Source organism: Rhinolophus hipposideros (genome assembly GCF_964194185.1).
Source record: "Rhinolophus hipposideros genome assembly, chromosome: 21".
NCBI lineage: Eukaryota > Metazoa > Chordata > Mammalia > Chiroptera > Rhinolophidae > Rhinolophus > Rhinolophus hipposideros.
The window spans coordinates 45,388,007-45,402,855 of NC_138067.1; the positions used below are offsets into that span (position 1 = coordinate 45,388,007).

Consider the following 14,849-nt stretch of genomic DNA (forward strand, 5'->3'; position numbering starts at 1 on the left):
GTTTGTTTGTTTGTTTTTAATCTTTTTAAATCGGGAAACAGTATGTTTTACCAGGGCCCATCAGCTCCAAGTCAAGTTGTTGTCCTTCAATCTAGTTGCGGAGGACACAGCTCACTGGCTCGTGTGGGAATTGAACCAGCAACCCTGTTGCTAAGAGCTCGTGCTCTAACCAACTGAACCATCCAGCTGCCCCCCAACCCCATTCTTAACCGTAGCTCCAAGCTCAAACTCAACCCCCCCAATTCCCAGCCTAACCCCATTCTCATTTCCAAACCCAACTCTAAACTCAACCCCATCCATAATCCAGCTCCAGCTCAATTCCCCAAACCAACTCTAAACCCAATCCCATCCTCAATCCCAAACACAATTCATTTCTCCACCCCAGCTCCAATCTCTAATTTAACTCCATTCCTGTCCTCCAACGTAACCCCATTCTTATTTGCAAACCCAACCCAAACTAACCCCCACCCCGAAACCCAAGCCCAGCCTCATCCTAAGACTTCACCCTATCCGCATTCCCATCCCCACACCTGATCATATATCCAGTCCCAACTCCAGCCCCAGACCCACACCCACTTCCTTCTTCATACTTCTCCCCAAACCCTGTAACTCCTACCTCAACCCTGCCCTATTTCATCTTCATCTCATTTTCAGGTTCAAGTCTGTAACTCTGTTTCTCATTTCCCTAAGTCCCACCACCACCACCACCATTAACCAAAGGAAAGATGACTTTGCTTGGCTCCTGGAGGGAGCCTCTAAGCCCTTGGAATGTCCCGCCTGATAACTGCTTCTGTTCACCTGGACTCCTTGGGCCACACCAGATAGTTTATGCTATTAGCGTGGTTTATGGGGGCAGAAGGGCTTGGGTTGCACTTCATCAGTCTGACCGCTGGAGAAGCTGGAGACTGAATAACTAAGGGCAGCCTTGTGGGTGCTTCATGCCTACGAAACTGACCTCCAATAAAAACCCTAAACTGAGCAAGAAGAAGAAAAAAAAAGATTAAAAAAATGAATAACAAAATGGCAATAAGTAATATCTATCAATAATTACTTTAAATGTAAATGGATTAAATGCTCCAGTCGAAACACAGAGGGTGGCTGAATGGATAAGAAAACAAGATCTTTACATATGCTGCCTCAAGAGACCACACACAGACTGAAAGTTAAAAGGATGGAGAAAGATAGCTCACGAAAATGCAAACAAGCAAACAAAAAGCTGGGGTAGCAATAATTATACCAGACACAACAGACTTTAAAACAAAGGCTGTAACAAGAGACAAAGAAAGACCCAGTAGTTCCGTTTCTGGATATTTATCTGAAAAAACCTAACACACTACTTTGAGGGCACCTGTGTAACCATATGTTCATTGCAGCATTGTGTACAACGGCCAACATGTGGAGGCAGCCTGCTGTCCATCAGTGGATGAATGGAGAAAGAGGAGGTGGTCCATGTACTCGTATACAATGGAACTTTACTCAGACATAAAAAAGAGAATCAAACCTTGCCATCTGCATCAACATGGATGGACTTAGAGGGTCCTGCGCTGAGTGGAGTAAGTCAGACAGAGAAAGACAAATACCATACGATTTCACTTATATGTGGACTCTAAAGAACAAAATAAATGAACAAACAAAACGGAAACAGAATCACAGATACAGAGAACATTTTGAAAACCAGATGAGAGGGGGGTTGGGGGATGGGTGAAAAGGGGGAGGGATTAAGATGTACAAATTGGTAGTCATGGGGATATAAAGAATAGCATAGGGAATATAGTCAATTATATTGTAATAACTATGTATAATATCAGATGGCTACTAGATTTATTGGGGTGATCTCTTTGTAGGTTATATGAATGTCTAATCACTGTATTGTACACCTGAAACTGACATTGTATGTCAACTGTAATTGAAAAAAAAAATTATTTGGTAAAAGAAAACTTTTCTGAATTAAAAACAAACCCTAGACACAAGCTCCTCTGGTTGGCAGCACTCTATGTGTGCCATCATTGTTGCAGAGGTGCTGTCCTTAGATTCCACTGGGGAGAGATAACTGGAATCTCACACCTGGTCTCTCCTAGATGCTGCCCGATAAGGCTCATCCCTTCGCTTATTTTAAACTGTATCCTTTCACTGTAATAAACTGCAACTGTGAGTGTAACGGTTTTCCTGAGCTCTGTGAGTCCTTCTAGCAAATCATTGAACCCTAAGGCAGTCTTGGGGACCCCTGAACTGCAGCGAGTGAGGGGGGATTAAGTCAGAGAGTTAGCCAGGGCCAGAACCCTGGCATTTTGTATGACCTTGATAGGCTTTAGCTTTTCATCTGAGATGGGAGCCACTGGAGGGCTTAGAGCAGGAGGGACACGACTTTAATAAAAAAAAAAAAAAAAACCCTCTAAAAAGAGGCAACCAACCAAATGGGAAAAGATTTTTGCAAACAACGCTTCTGATAAGGGATTAATATCCAAAATATATAAGGAACTCATATCACTCAACAACAAAAAACAAACAATCCAATTAAAAGATGGGCAAAGCCCCAATAAATCTAATTAAAAAAAAAAAAAAAGATGGGCAGAGGACCTGACTAGACATTTCTCCAAAGAGGACATACAGATGTCCGATACACATATGAAAAAATGCTCACCATCACTAATCATCAGAGAAATGCAAATGAAAACCACAATGAGATATCACCTCACCCCAGTCAGAATGGCTTTCATCAACAAGACAAATAGTAACAAGTGTTGGAGAGGCTGTGGAGAAAAAGGAACCCTCATACACTGTTGGTGGGAATGCAGACTGGTGCAGCCGCTATGGAAGGCAGTGTGGAGGTTCCTCAAGAAATTACGAATAGAATTACCATATGACCCAGCAATCCCTCTCCTGGGTATCTACCCAAAAAATCTGAAAACATTTATCCCATAAAGATATATGTGCTCCGATGTTTATTGCAGCTTTGTTTACAGTGGCCAAGACATGGAAACAACCAAAGTGTCCTTCGATAGATAATTGGATAAAGAAGATATGGTGTTTATACACAATGGAATACTATTCTGCCATAAGAAAAGATGAAATAGTGTCATTTGCAACAACATGGGTGGATCTTGAGAGTATAATGCTTAGCGAAATAAGTCAGACAGAAAAAGCAGAGAACCCTATGATTTCACCGATATGTGGTATATAAACCAAAAACAACAAAAGAACAAGACAAACAAATGAGAAACAAAAACTCATAGACGCAGACAATAGTTTAGTGGTTACCAGAGGGTAAAGGGGGTGGCGGGTGGGTGATGAGGGTAAAGGGGATCAAATATATGGTGATGGAAGGAGAACTGACTCTGGGTGGTGATCACACAGTGGGATTTATAGATGATGTAATACAGAATTGTACACCTGAAATCTATGTAACTTTACTAACAATTGTCACCCCAGTAAACTTTAATTTTTTTTAAAAAACTACATTCTAGATGCTTCCCAGAGAATGAACTGCAGGGGGCAGGGGGAAGGGCAAGGGCAGAGGCAGAGGTGGTGAGGAAGAGGTGGCAAAAAAGCAGGTGATAGATGATGGTGGCTTGCATCAGAGTGGTAACTGGCTGAGCAAGACAGAGCCAAATTCTGAACGCATTTTAAAGGTAGAGCCAACACTATTTGCTGATGAATCAGCTGTGGCATGTGACAAGGAGAAAGCTGAGGATGACTGTGGGGACAAAGCCCCAGAAAGCAGTTTCCAGGCTCTCGGCCTCACATAGAAAGGTGCTGGCTCAGGTAGTAAATGGCCATCAACTGTGATCGGATGGCCATCAGCTGTGGCTAGTTGGCCGTCAGCTGTAACCAGTGAGCCATTGGCCACTAATATAACTGCTGTGGCTATGCTAGCAAAAAAAAAAACGGGGGCTAACAAGAAGATGGTGGCTGGCAAGCGCGGACTGCTGTTAGGACGGCGGGTTGCAGATTATGTAGATCCTGCTTCCTGTGTCTCCAACCCAGCCGCCAGCGAGAATATATTGGTGTCACGCGGGGGACCCTGCTCGCTGCGCCATTTGTCGTGCAGGGTCTCAGCTCCCACTCCCCGCCCAAGAACACAGGACACGATAAGGCCAAAAAGGAACACCCATGGAGCCATAAGTAGGGGAGTCAAACCAATATATTCTCGCTGGCGGCTGGGCTGGAGACACAGGAAGCAGGATCTACATAATCTGCCTAACAGCAGTCCGCGCTTGCCAGCCACCATCTTCTTGCTAGCCCCCATTCCTATTCCTGCTAGCGTAGCCACAGCCGTTATATTAGTGGCCAATGGCCTACGGGTTACAGCTGACGGCCAACTAGCCACAGCTGCTGGCATCTGATCACAGTTGGTGGCCATTTACTACCCGAGCCAGCACCTTTCTATGTGAGGCTGAGAACCTGGAAACTGTTTTTTGGGGTTTTGTCCCCACACTCCACCCCTACAGGGTCTCGCCTCACAATCTACGCGACAAGCGTCTTCTGCGAGGGGCCCTGTGCAAAGAGCCTGGAGGTGAATGCACTATCCTGAACACAGCCAGGCTCTCTGGGCACAGCCAGGGTTTCTCAGGGCACCACCAGTACTTCTGGGCACAGCCAGACTTCCTGGGCTTCTTAAGGTACCACCAGTCTCCCCGGGCACAGCCAGGGTTTCTCAGGGCACCACCCCAGTACTTCTGGGCACAGCCAGACATCCTGGGCTTCTTAGGGTACCACCTGTTTCCCCGGGCACAGCCAGGTTTTCTCAGGGCACCACCACAGTACTTCTGGGCACAGCCAGACTTCCTGGGCTTCTTAGGGTACCACCAGTCTCCCCGGGCACAGCCAGAGTTTCTCAGGGCACCGCCACTCTCTCTGGACACAGCCAGACTTCCTGGACTCAGCCAGGGCCTCTCAGGGCATTGCCACTCTCTCTGGACACAGCCAGACTTCCTGGACTCAGCCAGGGCCTCTCAGGGCACTGCCACTCTCTCTGGACACAGCCAGACTTCCTGGACACAGCCAGGGCCTCAGGGCACTGCCACTCTCTCTGGACACAGCCAGACTTCCTGGACTCAGCCAGGGCTCCCAGGGCACTGCCAATCTCTCTCTGGGCCTCTCGGGGTACTGTGCTGGAACAACAGCGGCTCACATCAAGGTGCTTACATATTATCAATGGCGGCCAGTCAAGACACAAAAGCAAACATCCGCCAGTCCCACTACATGGTGGTATGTTCCCAAACAGTCAAGCGTCCATTAAATTAGGGATGGAAGGCAATTCCCCATAGTCCATAGTCATTCACCAGGGCTGTCCTGGGGGTGAGGGATGACCTTGACCTCACCCTCATCTCCCACGGAGGACTCAGCAAGTGTTTCCTCCTGGGACTAAAAGTCCTGCATCCGGGCTGCCTCAGCAAGCAGTTCCCAGCCCACAGGGCGGCAACAACCTTCGCTTTCTCCGCTTTCTCCGGCCTTCGCTGGTTGGGGAACCATCCACCTCTTTCCACCCCTCCACGGGAATCGAGCTCTCCGGCAGCTGCTCCTCCTGGTCTTCCTCAGACTGAGCTTTCATACGCACAAACTGCTCCACTGCCCTTCGGAAAGCTTTGGCCAGCACTGTATCCTGCCGACTACGCCATGTGTCACGCGGGGGACCCTGCTCGCTGCGCCATTTGTCGTGCAGGGTCTCAGCTCCCACTCCCCGCCCAAGAACACAGGACACGATAAGGCCAAAAAGGAACACCCATGGAGCCATAAGTAGGGGAGTCAAACCAATATATTCTCGCTGGCGGCTGGGCTGGAGACACAGGAAGCAGGATCTACATAATCTGCCTAACAGCAGTCCGCGCTTGCCAGCCACCATCTTCTTGCTAGCCCCCATTCCTATTCCTGCTAGCGTAGCCACAGCCGTTATATTAGTGGCCAATGGCCTACGGGTTACAGCTGACGGCCAACTAGCCACAGCTGCTGGCATCTGATCACAGTTGGTGGCCATTTACTACCCGAGCCAGCACCTTTCTATGTGAGGCTGAGAACCTGGAAACTGTTTTTTGGGGTTTTGTCCCCACAATTGGTTTGACTCCCCTATATATGGCTCCGTGGGTGTTCCTGTTTGGCCTTACCATGTCCTGAGTTCTTATGTGGAGAGCGGGACCAGAGACCCCGCAGGCTGCCCCACACAACAATGACTCCAACCATTGTGGCTTGAGCAGCTGGATAAAAATGGTGTTGTCATGGATTTCTTCAGATAAACACTCAGAAATGGAATTGCTGGGTCATAAGGAAGTTCTACTTTTTTTACTTTTAATTTTTTTTTCAATTGGGGAACAGTGTGTTTCTCCAGGGCCCGTCAGCTCTAAGTCACTGTCCTTCAATCTAGCTGTGGAGGTTGCAGCTCAGCTCCAAGTCCAGTCGCCATTTTCAATCTTTAGTTGCAGGGGGCACAGCCCACCATCCCACATGGAGGAATTGAACTGGCAACCTTGTTGTTGAGAGCTCACGCTCCAACCAAATGAACTATTCGGCTGCCTGGAAGTTCTGTTTTCAATTTTTTGAGGAGTATCCATACTGTTTTCCGCAGTAGCTACACCAATTTGCAATCCCACCAACGGTGCTATGTATGGTGCCAGGTGGGTACTAGGCTAGTGAAGGAAAGCACGGCATAAATTATATAAATGTCTAACCACTATGCTGTACACCTGAAAGTAATATAAAATAATATTGTCAACTCCAACTGAAAAAAAATTTTTTTAATAAAAATAAGTAAAAAATAAAGAAGCTGTTGACACTCCATACCAAAAAAAAAAAATAGAGGTGTCATTTACTAAGATTGGGGAGACTGTGGGAGGAACAGACGTGGGGTGTGAGAGATATCAGGAACTCAGTGTCAGATATGTGAGGTTTGAGATGCCTCTTCTCTTAAGTGGAAATGTTGGGTAAGAAGTTTGAGGTGTGAATCTGAAGTTGTAACATCATTATCATTGCTAGAGTAAGCCCCTGTAAATACTGCTGGCATAAGCCTAAGTAAATATTTCTATTTAAAGAGGCCTCGGTAAAGTATTATTAGAGAAGTCCTCAATTATCATTATTATTATGAGAAGGCTCTATAAATATAGTATTACTGTTTTTTTGAGGAGGCCCCAATAAATGTTATGTGTAGGGAGTAAGCCTCTGTTAATAAAACAATTATTAGCATAGGCTGAGATAAATATTTTTCTCCTTGCTAAATAGTCTTATTCTCCTTTATTCTTTACTCCTTTATTCTTACTAAATAGTCTTATTAATTTATGATTGGCATCAGTAAATTTCACGGCAGTCAGCATCAGTTTATTGAATGAACTAATGAATGAAGAGAAGGTCAAGGTCATGAGTGGTGTGTCAAGAGGCAGGTGCAGGAGGTGAAGGCTCAGAGTTCTGGTGTTTCTAGTTGTGGGGGCCTATCAGGGAGAGGGGAGGAGGTTGGGAGAGCCAACTGGAAATGGGGCTAGGCTGGTGGGCTGGGAAGTTGTTCTTCCACAGAGCTTTTCACTTATCCTATTATCCTACTGTAATGTTGTGACTTATAACAAAAAATGTATATATTTGGTCTGAGTCCTGATTGTGACAGCTCCTAGAACCCCTGGAATTTCTTAAGTGATGAAAGCCATAAAGGAGTTTTTTTTTTTTTTTTTGCTATGTTAATGAGGTGACTTTTGAACCCCACCTAAGGATGGGGAGTGGTTGTAGTGGAGCCAACCATGTGATTAGAGGACTGGAGCTTTCAGTCTCAGCCTCTGACCTTGGGGAGGAGAGAGAAGCTGGAGGCCGACTTCAATCACCAATGGCCAAGGAATTAATCAATCATGCCTATGTAATGAAACCACTGTAATAACCCAAAAGGAGAGGGTTCGGGGAGCTTCCAGGTTGGTGAGCACTTGGAGATTTGGGGAGAATGGTGACCTTGGAGAGGCCATGGAAACTTCTTGGCACCCTTTCCAACGACCTGGCCCTCTGCATCTCTTCCATCTTGCTGTTCCTGAGTTATATCCTTTTATAATGAACCAATGCTCTAGTAAGTAAAATGTTCCTCTGAGTTCTGTGAGCCACTCTAGCAAGTTAATGGAACCTGAGGAGGAAGTCGTGGGAACCACCGGTCTACAGATGGTTGGTCAGAAGCACAGGTGACAGCCTGAACTAGCAATTTGCATCTGAAGCAGGGGCAGTCTTGTGGGACTGAGCCCTTAACTTGTGATAGCTGGTGCTATTTCCAGGTAGATGACATCAGAATCGAGCTAATTGCTTGGTGGTGTGGGGGGAAACATACACATAGGAATTGGTATCAGAATTGGACCTACACATCAATTTCCTAGAAGTTGAACTGTCCTCTGGGTGGGGGCTGGGTGATTTATCTCTGTCCACATGCCTTCAGAAATAGCAGGGTGAGCCGCCATTAACACTCCCCCATCACCCCATCCACCACAGTCACCCCAACCCTCAGGGTCACACGATAACAGTTTCACATCAGTTTTATTAGACTCCAAAAAATTGCTCTAATGGATATTCCATTTCTCAGACACCCCTCCCCTCCTGACAAGTGGGGACTTGAGTCTTCTCGACTCCCTTCCACCAGGCCCCATTCTTTCTTCTTCCCCCACTGGACTCTGGAGTCGGGAGCCCCCACCCAGAATCCAGGACCGAACCCCCTCATGACCCCAGGAAGCGGGATTTCAGACCTCTAGACCCTCCCCTCCTCTTCTCCCATTGCTCCTCTCCCTCATTTTCACTTCCAGGACAAGTTGGTGGATACATTTGGGCTCAGCGAGGGGTGGACAGGCGCCGACATTCATGCATCCAATAGGCACACATGTAGAAAATTCCTGTACAAGAAAAGGTCCCACTGGAAGCCCCCCAAGCCCCCGCCCCAGCATTTCCTTTCTCTCCAGGTGCCCACAGGGCCTGGGGTCTGCCTTCTGACTCAGTGCTGGGGGACCACGTGGGACACCCATCGCCTCACCCTCTGGAGTGTTGCCCGCTCTGCCCCAGACACTGCCCTTCCCACCATCAACCCCCGTACCTGCAAAGAAGGTCATGAGCAAGGCCACCCAGCCCAGGATGTAAGACCAGGAAAAGCGCCAGTCCCCAAAGCGGCGACCGAGGAAGCTGACGGTGACCCCAGTGTAAATGGCCAAGGCCAGCAGGACGAAAAAGGCTGGGGAGAAGAGGGTGTGGGTGGGAGTGGGGAGGGGGGTTTAGGTGAGGAGATGGGGTGGGCGTGAGACTGAGGAAAGGGGTGAGATAGGGTGGGTGGAGGTGCAGATACGGGTGAGGGCGTTGAGTTGAAAGTGAGAGCAAAGACGGACAGGGAGTGGGGTGGGGTAGGGCTGTGCTGCGGCATCAAGAATCTGGTCTCTGTCTCTGGTTCCTGGGAGGCTGGCTCTAAATGCTGGGTTATGAGAGTGTCTTTGCTATTCTTGAGCCTCTGGGATCCCACCTGTTGTTGAGCTGAGATGACTCAGGATGGGAGCTGGTCACCAGAAAGACCAACAACAGGAATAGAAAGTCGAGTTTTGTGCCAGTAGATATCAGCCCCTCTGGGAAGGGGAGTGTGGCTGGAGACTGAGTTCAGTCCCCAGGCAAATGATTCAGTCCTGAAGCTCCAGTAAGAACTGGATGATGGAGCACACCGGAGCTTCCTGGCCATGCTGGGAGAGTGACAGACCCTCTCAAGCTTCTCCCTCTGCATCTGTTCATTTGGCTAGTCTTGAGGTGATCCTTTAGAATAAAACTGGAATTATCAGTACCGTGCTTTCCTGAGTTCTGTGAGTTGTTCTAGCAAATTTTCAAACCTGAGTGGGTCCCAGGAACCCTCAAATGTGTAGCCAAATTTGAACTCTCAAATTTTGTAGGTCAAAAGTTCAGGTGGCCTGGGGACTCTACTTGCAAGTGAAGTAGGGGTAGTCTTTTTGGGAACCATACCCTTAAACCTGTGGGATCTGACGCTCGCTCCAGGAGGTTATACCAGAACTGAACTGCTGTGTTGGAATAGGTGGAATTAGAAATAGTCTTGGAGTTGGTACTGGGCAAGGGGTTGGAATTAGGATGGGAACGAAGCTGAGAGTGAGGAGGAGTCAGAGATAAGAATGGTGTTGGAAGTGGGGCTGGATTGGGCCTAGAGAGTGGCAGGGAGTGGGGAGAGGGTTGGGGAAGGGTGGGTCCACTCACTGGAGGCAAAAAACATGATGCCAGCAGAGAAGGGCCTGGAGACGCGGGTGAAGGTGGGCTGCTGAGCGAAGGCCAGGATGCCCATGATGATGCCGGAGGTCGCACACAGGGAGGACAGGATCATGAAGGCACGAGTGGCATTCCAGTACACTGTGGGAGCACCCCATGGTCACTCCCATGTCTCCCGTGACCTCAATGGTGAAGGCTGCTACCTCTGAAGGCAGGAATGCCTTGCCACTCTCCATGTCCCTAACCCAGTTTCTCCTTCACCTTTCAGCAAATGCCTTCCTCATCACCTGGCAAACTCCTATTTATCCTCCAAAGCCCAACTCCCATATCCCCTTTTCCAGAAAACATCCTTTTGCCCCTCAGGCATCATCCTCATCCCATGCTTTGTGTTGTGCTTCTTTGTCTCCCCTCCAGCCTGATTGCTCCCTAAGGACAGGACCTGGGTTGATTCTATGTCACACATACGCACAGCTCAGGTTTGCTTTGGACATGGGCTTAGAGAAACATTTGTTGGATGAATGAATGAATGCTGATTCCCCATATTTTCCTGCTAATCATTCTTTATCCTCTCTTTCATTGCTCTATTTCATTTCCTTTATACCACTTGCCCATATCTGAAAACGTCCTATTTATTTATTTATTTATTTATTTATTTATAACTTGTTTATGATGTCTGTCTCTTCCCACTGAATTCTCAACTCTGTGAGGACACGGTCTTGCTTTCCCATTCACTGCTGTATGCCCAGTACCTAGTGCCTAGCACATAATAGTTGCTCAATAAACGTGTTGAATGAATAGATATTGAGCACTGGGGATCAGTCTTCTCTCTTTCTATAAAATATATATTGTGTATATACTATATTGCTATGTGTCTCTAGAGGTACATAGAGGTATAGTATATTACATAATATATATTATATACATGCTATACATATATAATATACATATATATGTATATAATATAGATCACAAGAGCCCTAGACTGGAAGTACTACTCTTATCCATATATATATATATATATATATATATATATATATATATATATATATATATATATATCATGGCCTGGCACATAGCAAGTAATAAAAAAATACCTCATTCAGTATTTAGCAAATTTAGGGTCCATCTTATTTCTGTATCCCCCAATACCTAGTAATCTTGACGCATAGTAAATATTTAGAAAATGCTATTCGCAGCCACACCCGCCCTAGCCTGACTTCTATTTTGTGCCAGGAGATGTAACCTCTCCCTACTTAATTCCTCAATCAGTACATCCTGTAACTATACTAGGAAGAAATCCCAGCTCTGCCCCTTCCATGCTGAGTGATCTTGGGTCGGTCCTTTTCCCTCTCTGAGCCATAGGGTTCTTCATCTGCAAAACAGGTGGCCCTTTGGCTGTGAGGTTCTGCCCCGCAGGGCTCTGACCCCAAGCAAAACCCAGACCCTGCCCCGCAGTCTCACCGATGCTCTCTGTCTGCAGGTAGCACTTGCTGCCCAGGCAATACCTCCATAAGCCCTGGTGGGCAAAGGACCCCGACAGCCGGTACTGCATCCAGTGGTCTGTCGCTGTGGCCACCACCAGGAGGATGGTCCCCACCCAGGCACAGAGGAGGCCGCCACTCATGAAACTGTTCATGGTGATCTGTGGGGAAGGGGAGAGGTGGGGTCAGGAACTGGACTCCTGGGTCGTGGAGGAGGAAAGGGCAGGGGGACTGGGTTCCTGGATCCTGGGGAAGGAGGGACTGTGAGTCTAGACTCCTAAATCTGAGAGAGGAGGGATTGAAGCCCTAGACCCTTAGGTCCTGGAGGAGAAAGGGACTGGGGGCCTGGACTTCCAGGTCCTAAGCCGAGAGGTGGCCTAGGTGCTGGGACACCAAATCCTTGGGGATGATAGGGACTGGGGACCTGGACTCCCAGGTCCTAAGTGGGGAGGAGGCTAGGAGCTGGGACCTCTCCAGGTCCCTGGGATAGAAAGGAGCTGGAGGACGGGAGGCCTAAGTCTTGGGGGAGGAGGAGTTCATAGGTCCCATGCCTGGTCCCTACCTGAATGGCACAGACGGTCCTGAGCCCTCCGTCTGCCTCGGCCCCTCTTTGCAGACTGAGTCGAGCTAGGTCTCTGGCCTCTTTGCTCCCTGGGTCCCCCAAATCCCTTAAGCTCCCCACACAATGGCCCCATGGCCCAGCAGTTTCCAGCAGGCAGAAGTGCAATGCTAGCAGAGGCCCCAAATGGAATTCGCTGACACAGGGATCCAGGCGCTCCCTCCCTGCAGCCCCTGACCCTACTGGCCTCTCTCTGTGACCATCCCGACCATCCCGAGACCTTTCACAGGTCTTGTTCACAACACCCACTGGGTTGGCCTGAGCTGCGTAAGCACACACACAGACACAAGACATCAGAACCACTTTCCATTTATTGTTCAACCAGGGCAGGAAATGGGGTGGTGTTTGGATATACTGGGCCTATGGGGTTCTTCGCGGGTGGGGTCACAGGGCATGTAGCAGTTGGGCTGGGACAAGAAGGAGGCTGAGAACGAGATGGGGCTGGAACATGGGCTGGGTCTGGGATCCAGTTTAGGTAAAGGGTAAAGATTGGGTTGGCCTGAGGTAGGTGGGGAGTGAGGATGAAGGAACTGGGAATGAGGTGGGCTAGGGTATAGATGGGGACGGAGACGGGAATGAATGGGAGTGGGAATATAGTACTGAGAGTGGGGATGGGATGGGATGGGGGCTGCACAGATACCGGTGAGTAGCTTTGGGGTTAAGAATGGGGTCTGGATGGAGTTGGAGGAGCCCCTGGGGTTGAGAATGAGGTGAGGGTTGTTGCTATAGTTGGGGTTACTGTCAGAATGGGGAGAGTTACTGGGTATGAGGTTTAAGGCTTTTTTAGCTTGGAATCGTAAGTCAGGTCCAGATTTCACCAGCTGACTCTCAGGCCCCACTTCTAAAGCCATGGTTTTGGGGGAAGAAGGATGGGAGCTGGATGCTTCTTAGGGTATCTTTGACAGGGTTGACATGGCTGGTGGCTCCAGGAGAACCCTTGTAGTGACCCCGAGCCATGCCCTCCCCCCAGCAGAGTCTTAGTATTCAGCATCCCAGTCTTCAGCCGCAGGTGACGGGTCCAAGGGTGGCTCCGGACCTTGCACTTCCATCTTCCCATCCTGGGCAGGCAGTGGTGGTGGTGATGGCGGTGTCATCAGCGGGGTCCTGAGGCCAGCCCCAGAGCCCCCTGCCCAGCCCTTCTCTGGCTGCTCAGCCCTCCCAGGTCCCCAACGCCGCTGGCCCTGGCCCCGGCCCCGGCCTGGCCTGCGTGGGACGTCCCAGCCCCCACGTCCCCTGGATGGCCTCTTGGTGGTGCCTGGGTGGGTACAATTTGCTTGGGGATTGCAGGGGCAGGAGGGCAAGGACTGTTGAAAGGTGTACGCCCCCATCAGGGCACTGTGCAGAAGGTAGGAGAGGGCATCCAGACGGATGGGGACCGTGACAGAGGCCAGGTTCTCTGGGAGACCCAGGTGGGCTGGATCTGGGGTGCCCAAGAGAGCAGGTGGCAGGGCTGGGAAAGGCGAAGGGGGCCACGACTCAGTCCCAGGTGATGGCAGGTGCAGGCTGTTCCTAGAATGACAAGAGGATCAAGTCATCATCTCCTTATGTCTTTCCTAGTGCAGCCTGGCTGCCTCTGTGCTTCTCCCCGAATCCACTTCTTTCTATCCTGAGTTCTGCATCCACCTCTGCCGCCCTCACCCTCTTCTCCCCACCCCTCTCTCCTTCTACACCCCTCTCTGTTTCTTCACATCTCTCTTTAGAGAGAGACAGGCAGCTCTGTCAAAACTTCCGCACCAGACGGAACTCCGTTCCAGTTCCAGGCTGCCTCTCTTGCTCACGGTGTGTCTGTGGCCAAATCACTTTCCCACTTTGAACCTGAATTTTTCATACCGAAAGATGGCTTTTGATGGTATCAAAGGTGCCTATTAAAGGGCTGGGTCTGGGAAGTGTTCAAGAAATGTAGATCATTATTATTATTATTATTATTATTATTATTATTATTATTTCTCCAGCCCTACAAATGTTCCTGACATCTTCCATTCTCCTGGTTCTTCCATTCTTGAAATTTCTGTTCCATGAATACCTGTTCCTATCTCTCTGTCTAGTTCTAAGTATCTCGCTCAACTCTGTCACCAAGATCCCCTAAGATTCTTTCTCTGTGATGATAGCTTAGACTTTTTTTTCTCTGATACTCTCTCTGGCTTTATTCACCACTCTGATTTTCTCTGTCCTCTCCTTTCTCTGGGTCTCTGTCCTCCGCGCAGGTCGTGAGTCTCTCACCCTTCAGGCCCAGGCTCTTCCTTTCGCTGTTCCATCCTCACAGGAATCTCTCAAGTTTCTTCTAGCACCTTCCACGTGATTTCTCCAAGACTCACGGAAACGGGAGGGGGCGGGAAGAAAGTGGGCGGGGCTTTGTCAGAAACGGGGCGTGGCCTGTAGAGCGTGGGTCGTCGTGGGAAAGAGCGGCAGGGTGGGTTCACGGAAGCTAGTTCCTCAGTCCCACTCAGCTCAGGACACAGTGCCCACCTCCCCAATACCTAGGAGTCTAGGCCCCCAGCTCCAACTCCCTCAGACTCGGGAGTCAGGACGCCCAGCCTCTCCTCTCTCTCCATCGCTATTCC

At 49.0% G+C, this 14,849-nt stretch overlaps 2 protein-coding genes across 2 annotated transcripts; both read right to left on the reverse strand.

Moving 5' to 3' along the window:
* Nucleotides 1–8,772: 8,772 nt before the first annotated feature.
* LIM2 (lens intrinsic membrane protein 2) lies at nucleotides 8,773–11,824 on the reverse strand (the record flags this gene model as incomplete). Its single annotated transcript, XM_081030968.1, has 4 exons — nucleotides 8,773–8,834; nucleotides 9,032–9,166; nucleotides 10,180–10,329; nucleotides 11,650–11,824. 4 exons carry the CDS (start codon nucleotides 11,822–11,824, stop codon nucleotides 8,773–8,775), a joined length of 522 nt encoding a protein of 173 aa, XP_080887094.1.
* A 1,441-nt stretch (nucleotides 11,825–13,265) lies between these two features.
* On the reverse strand, nucleotides 13,266–14,543 carry LOC308489602 (piRNA-mediated silencing protein C19orf84; the record flags this gene model as incomplete). Its single annotated transcript, XM_081030939.1, has 2 exons — nucleotides 13,266–13,797; nucleotides 14,509–14,543. 2 exons carry the CDS (start codon nucleotides 14,541–14,543, stop codon nucleotides 13,266–13,268), a joined length of 567 nt encoding a protein of 188 aa, XP_080887065.1.
* Between the last annotated feature and the right edge of the window lie 306 nt (nucleotides 14,544–14,849).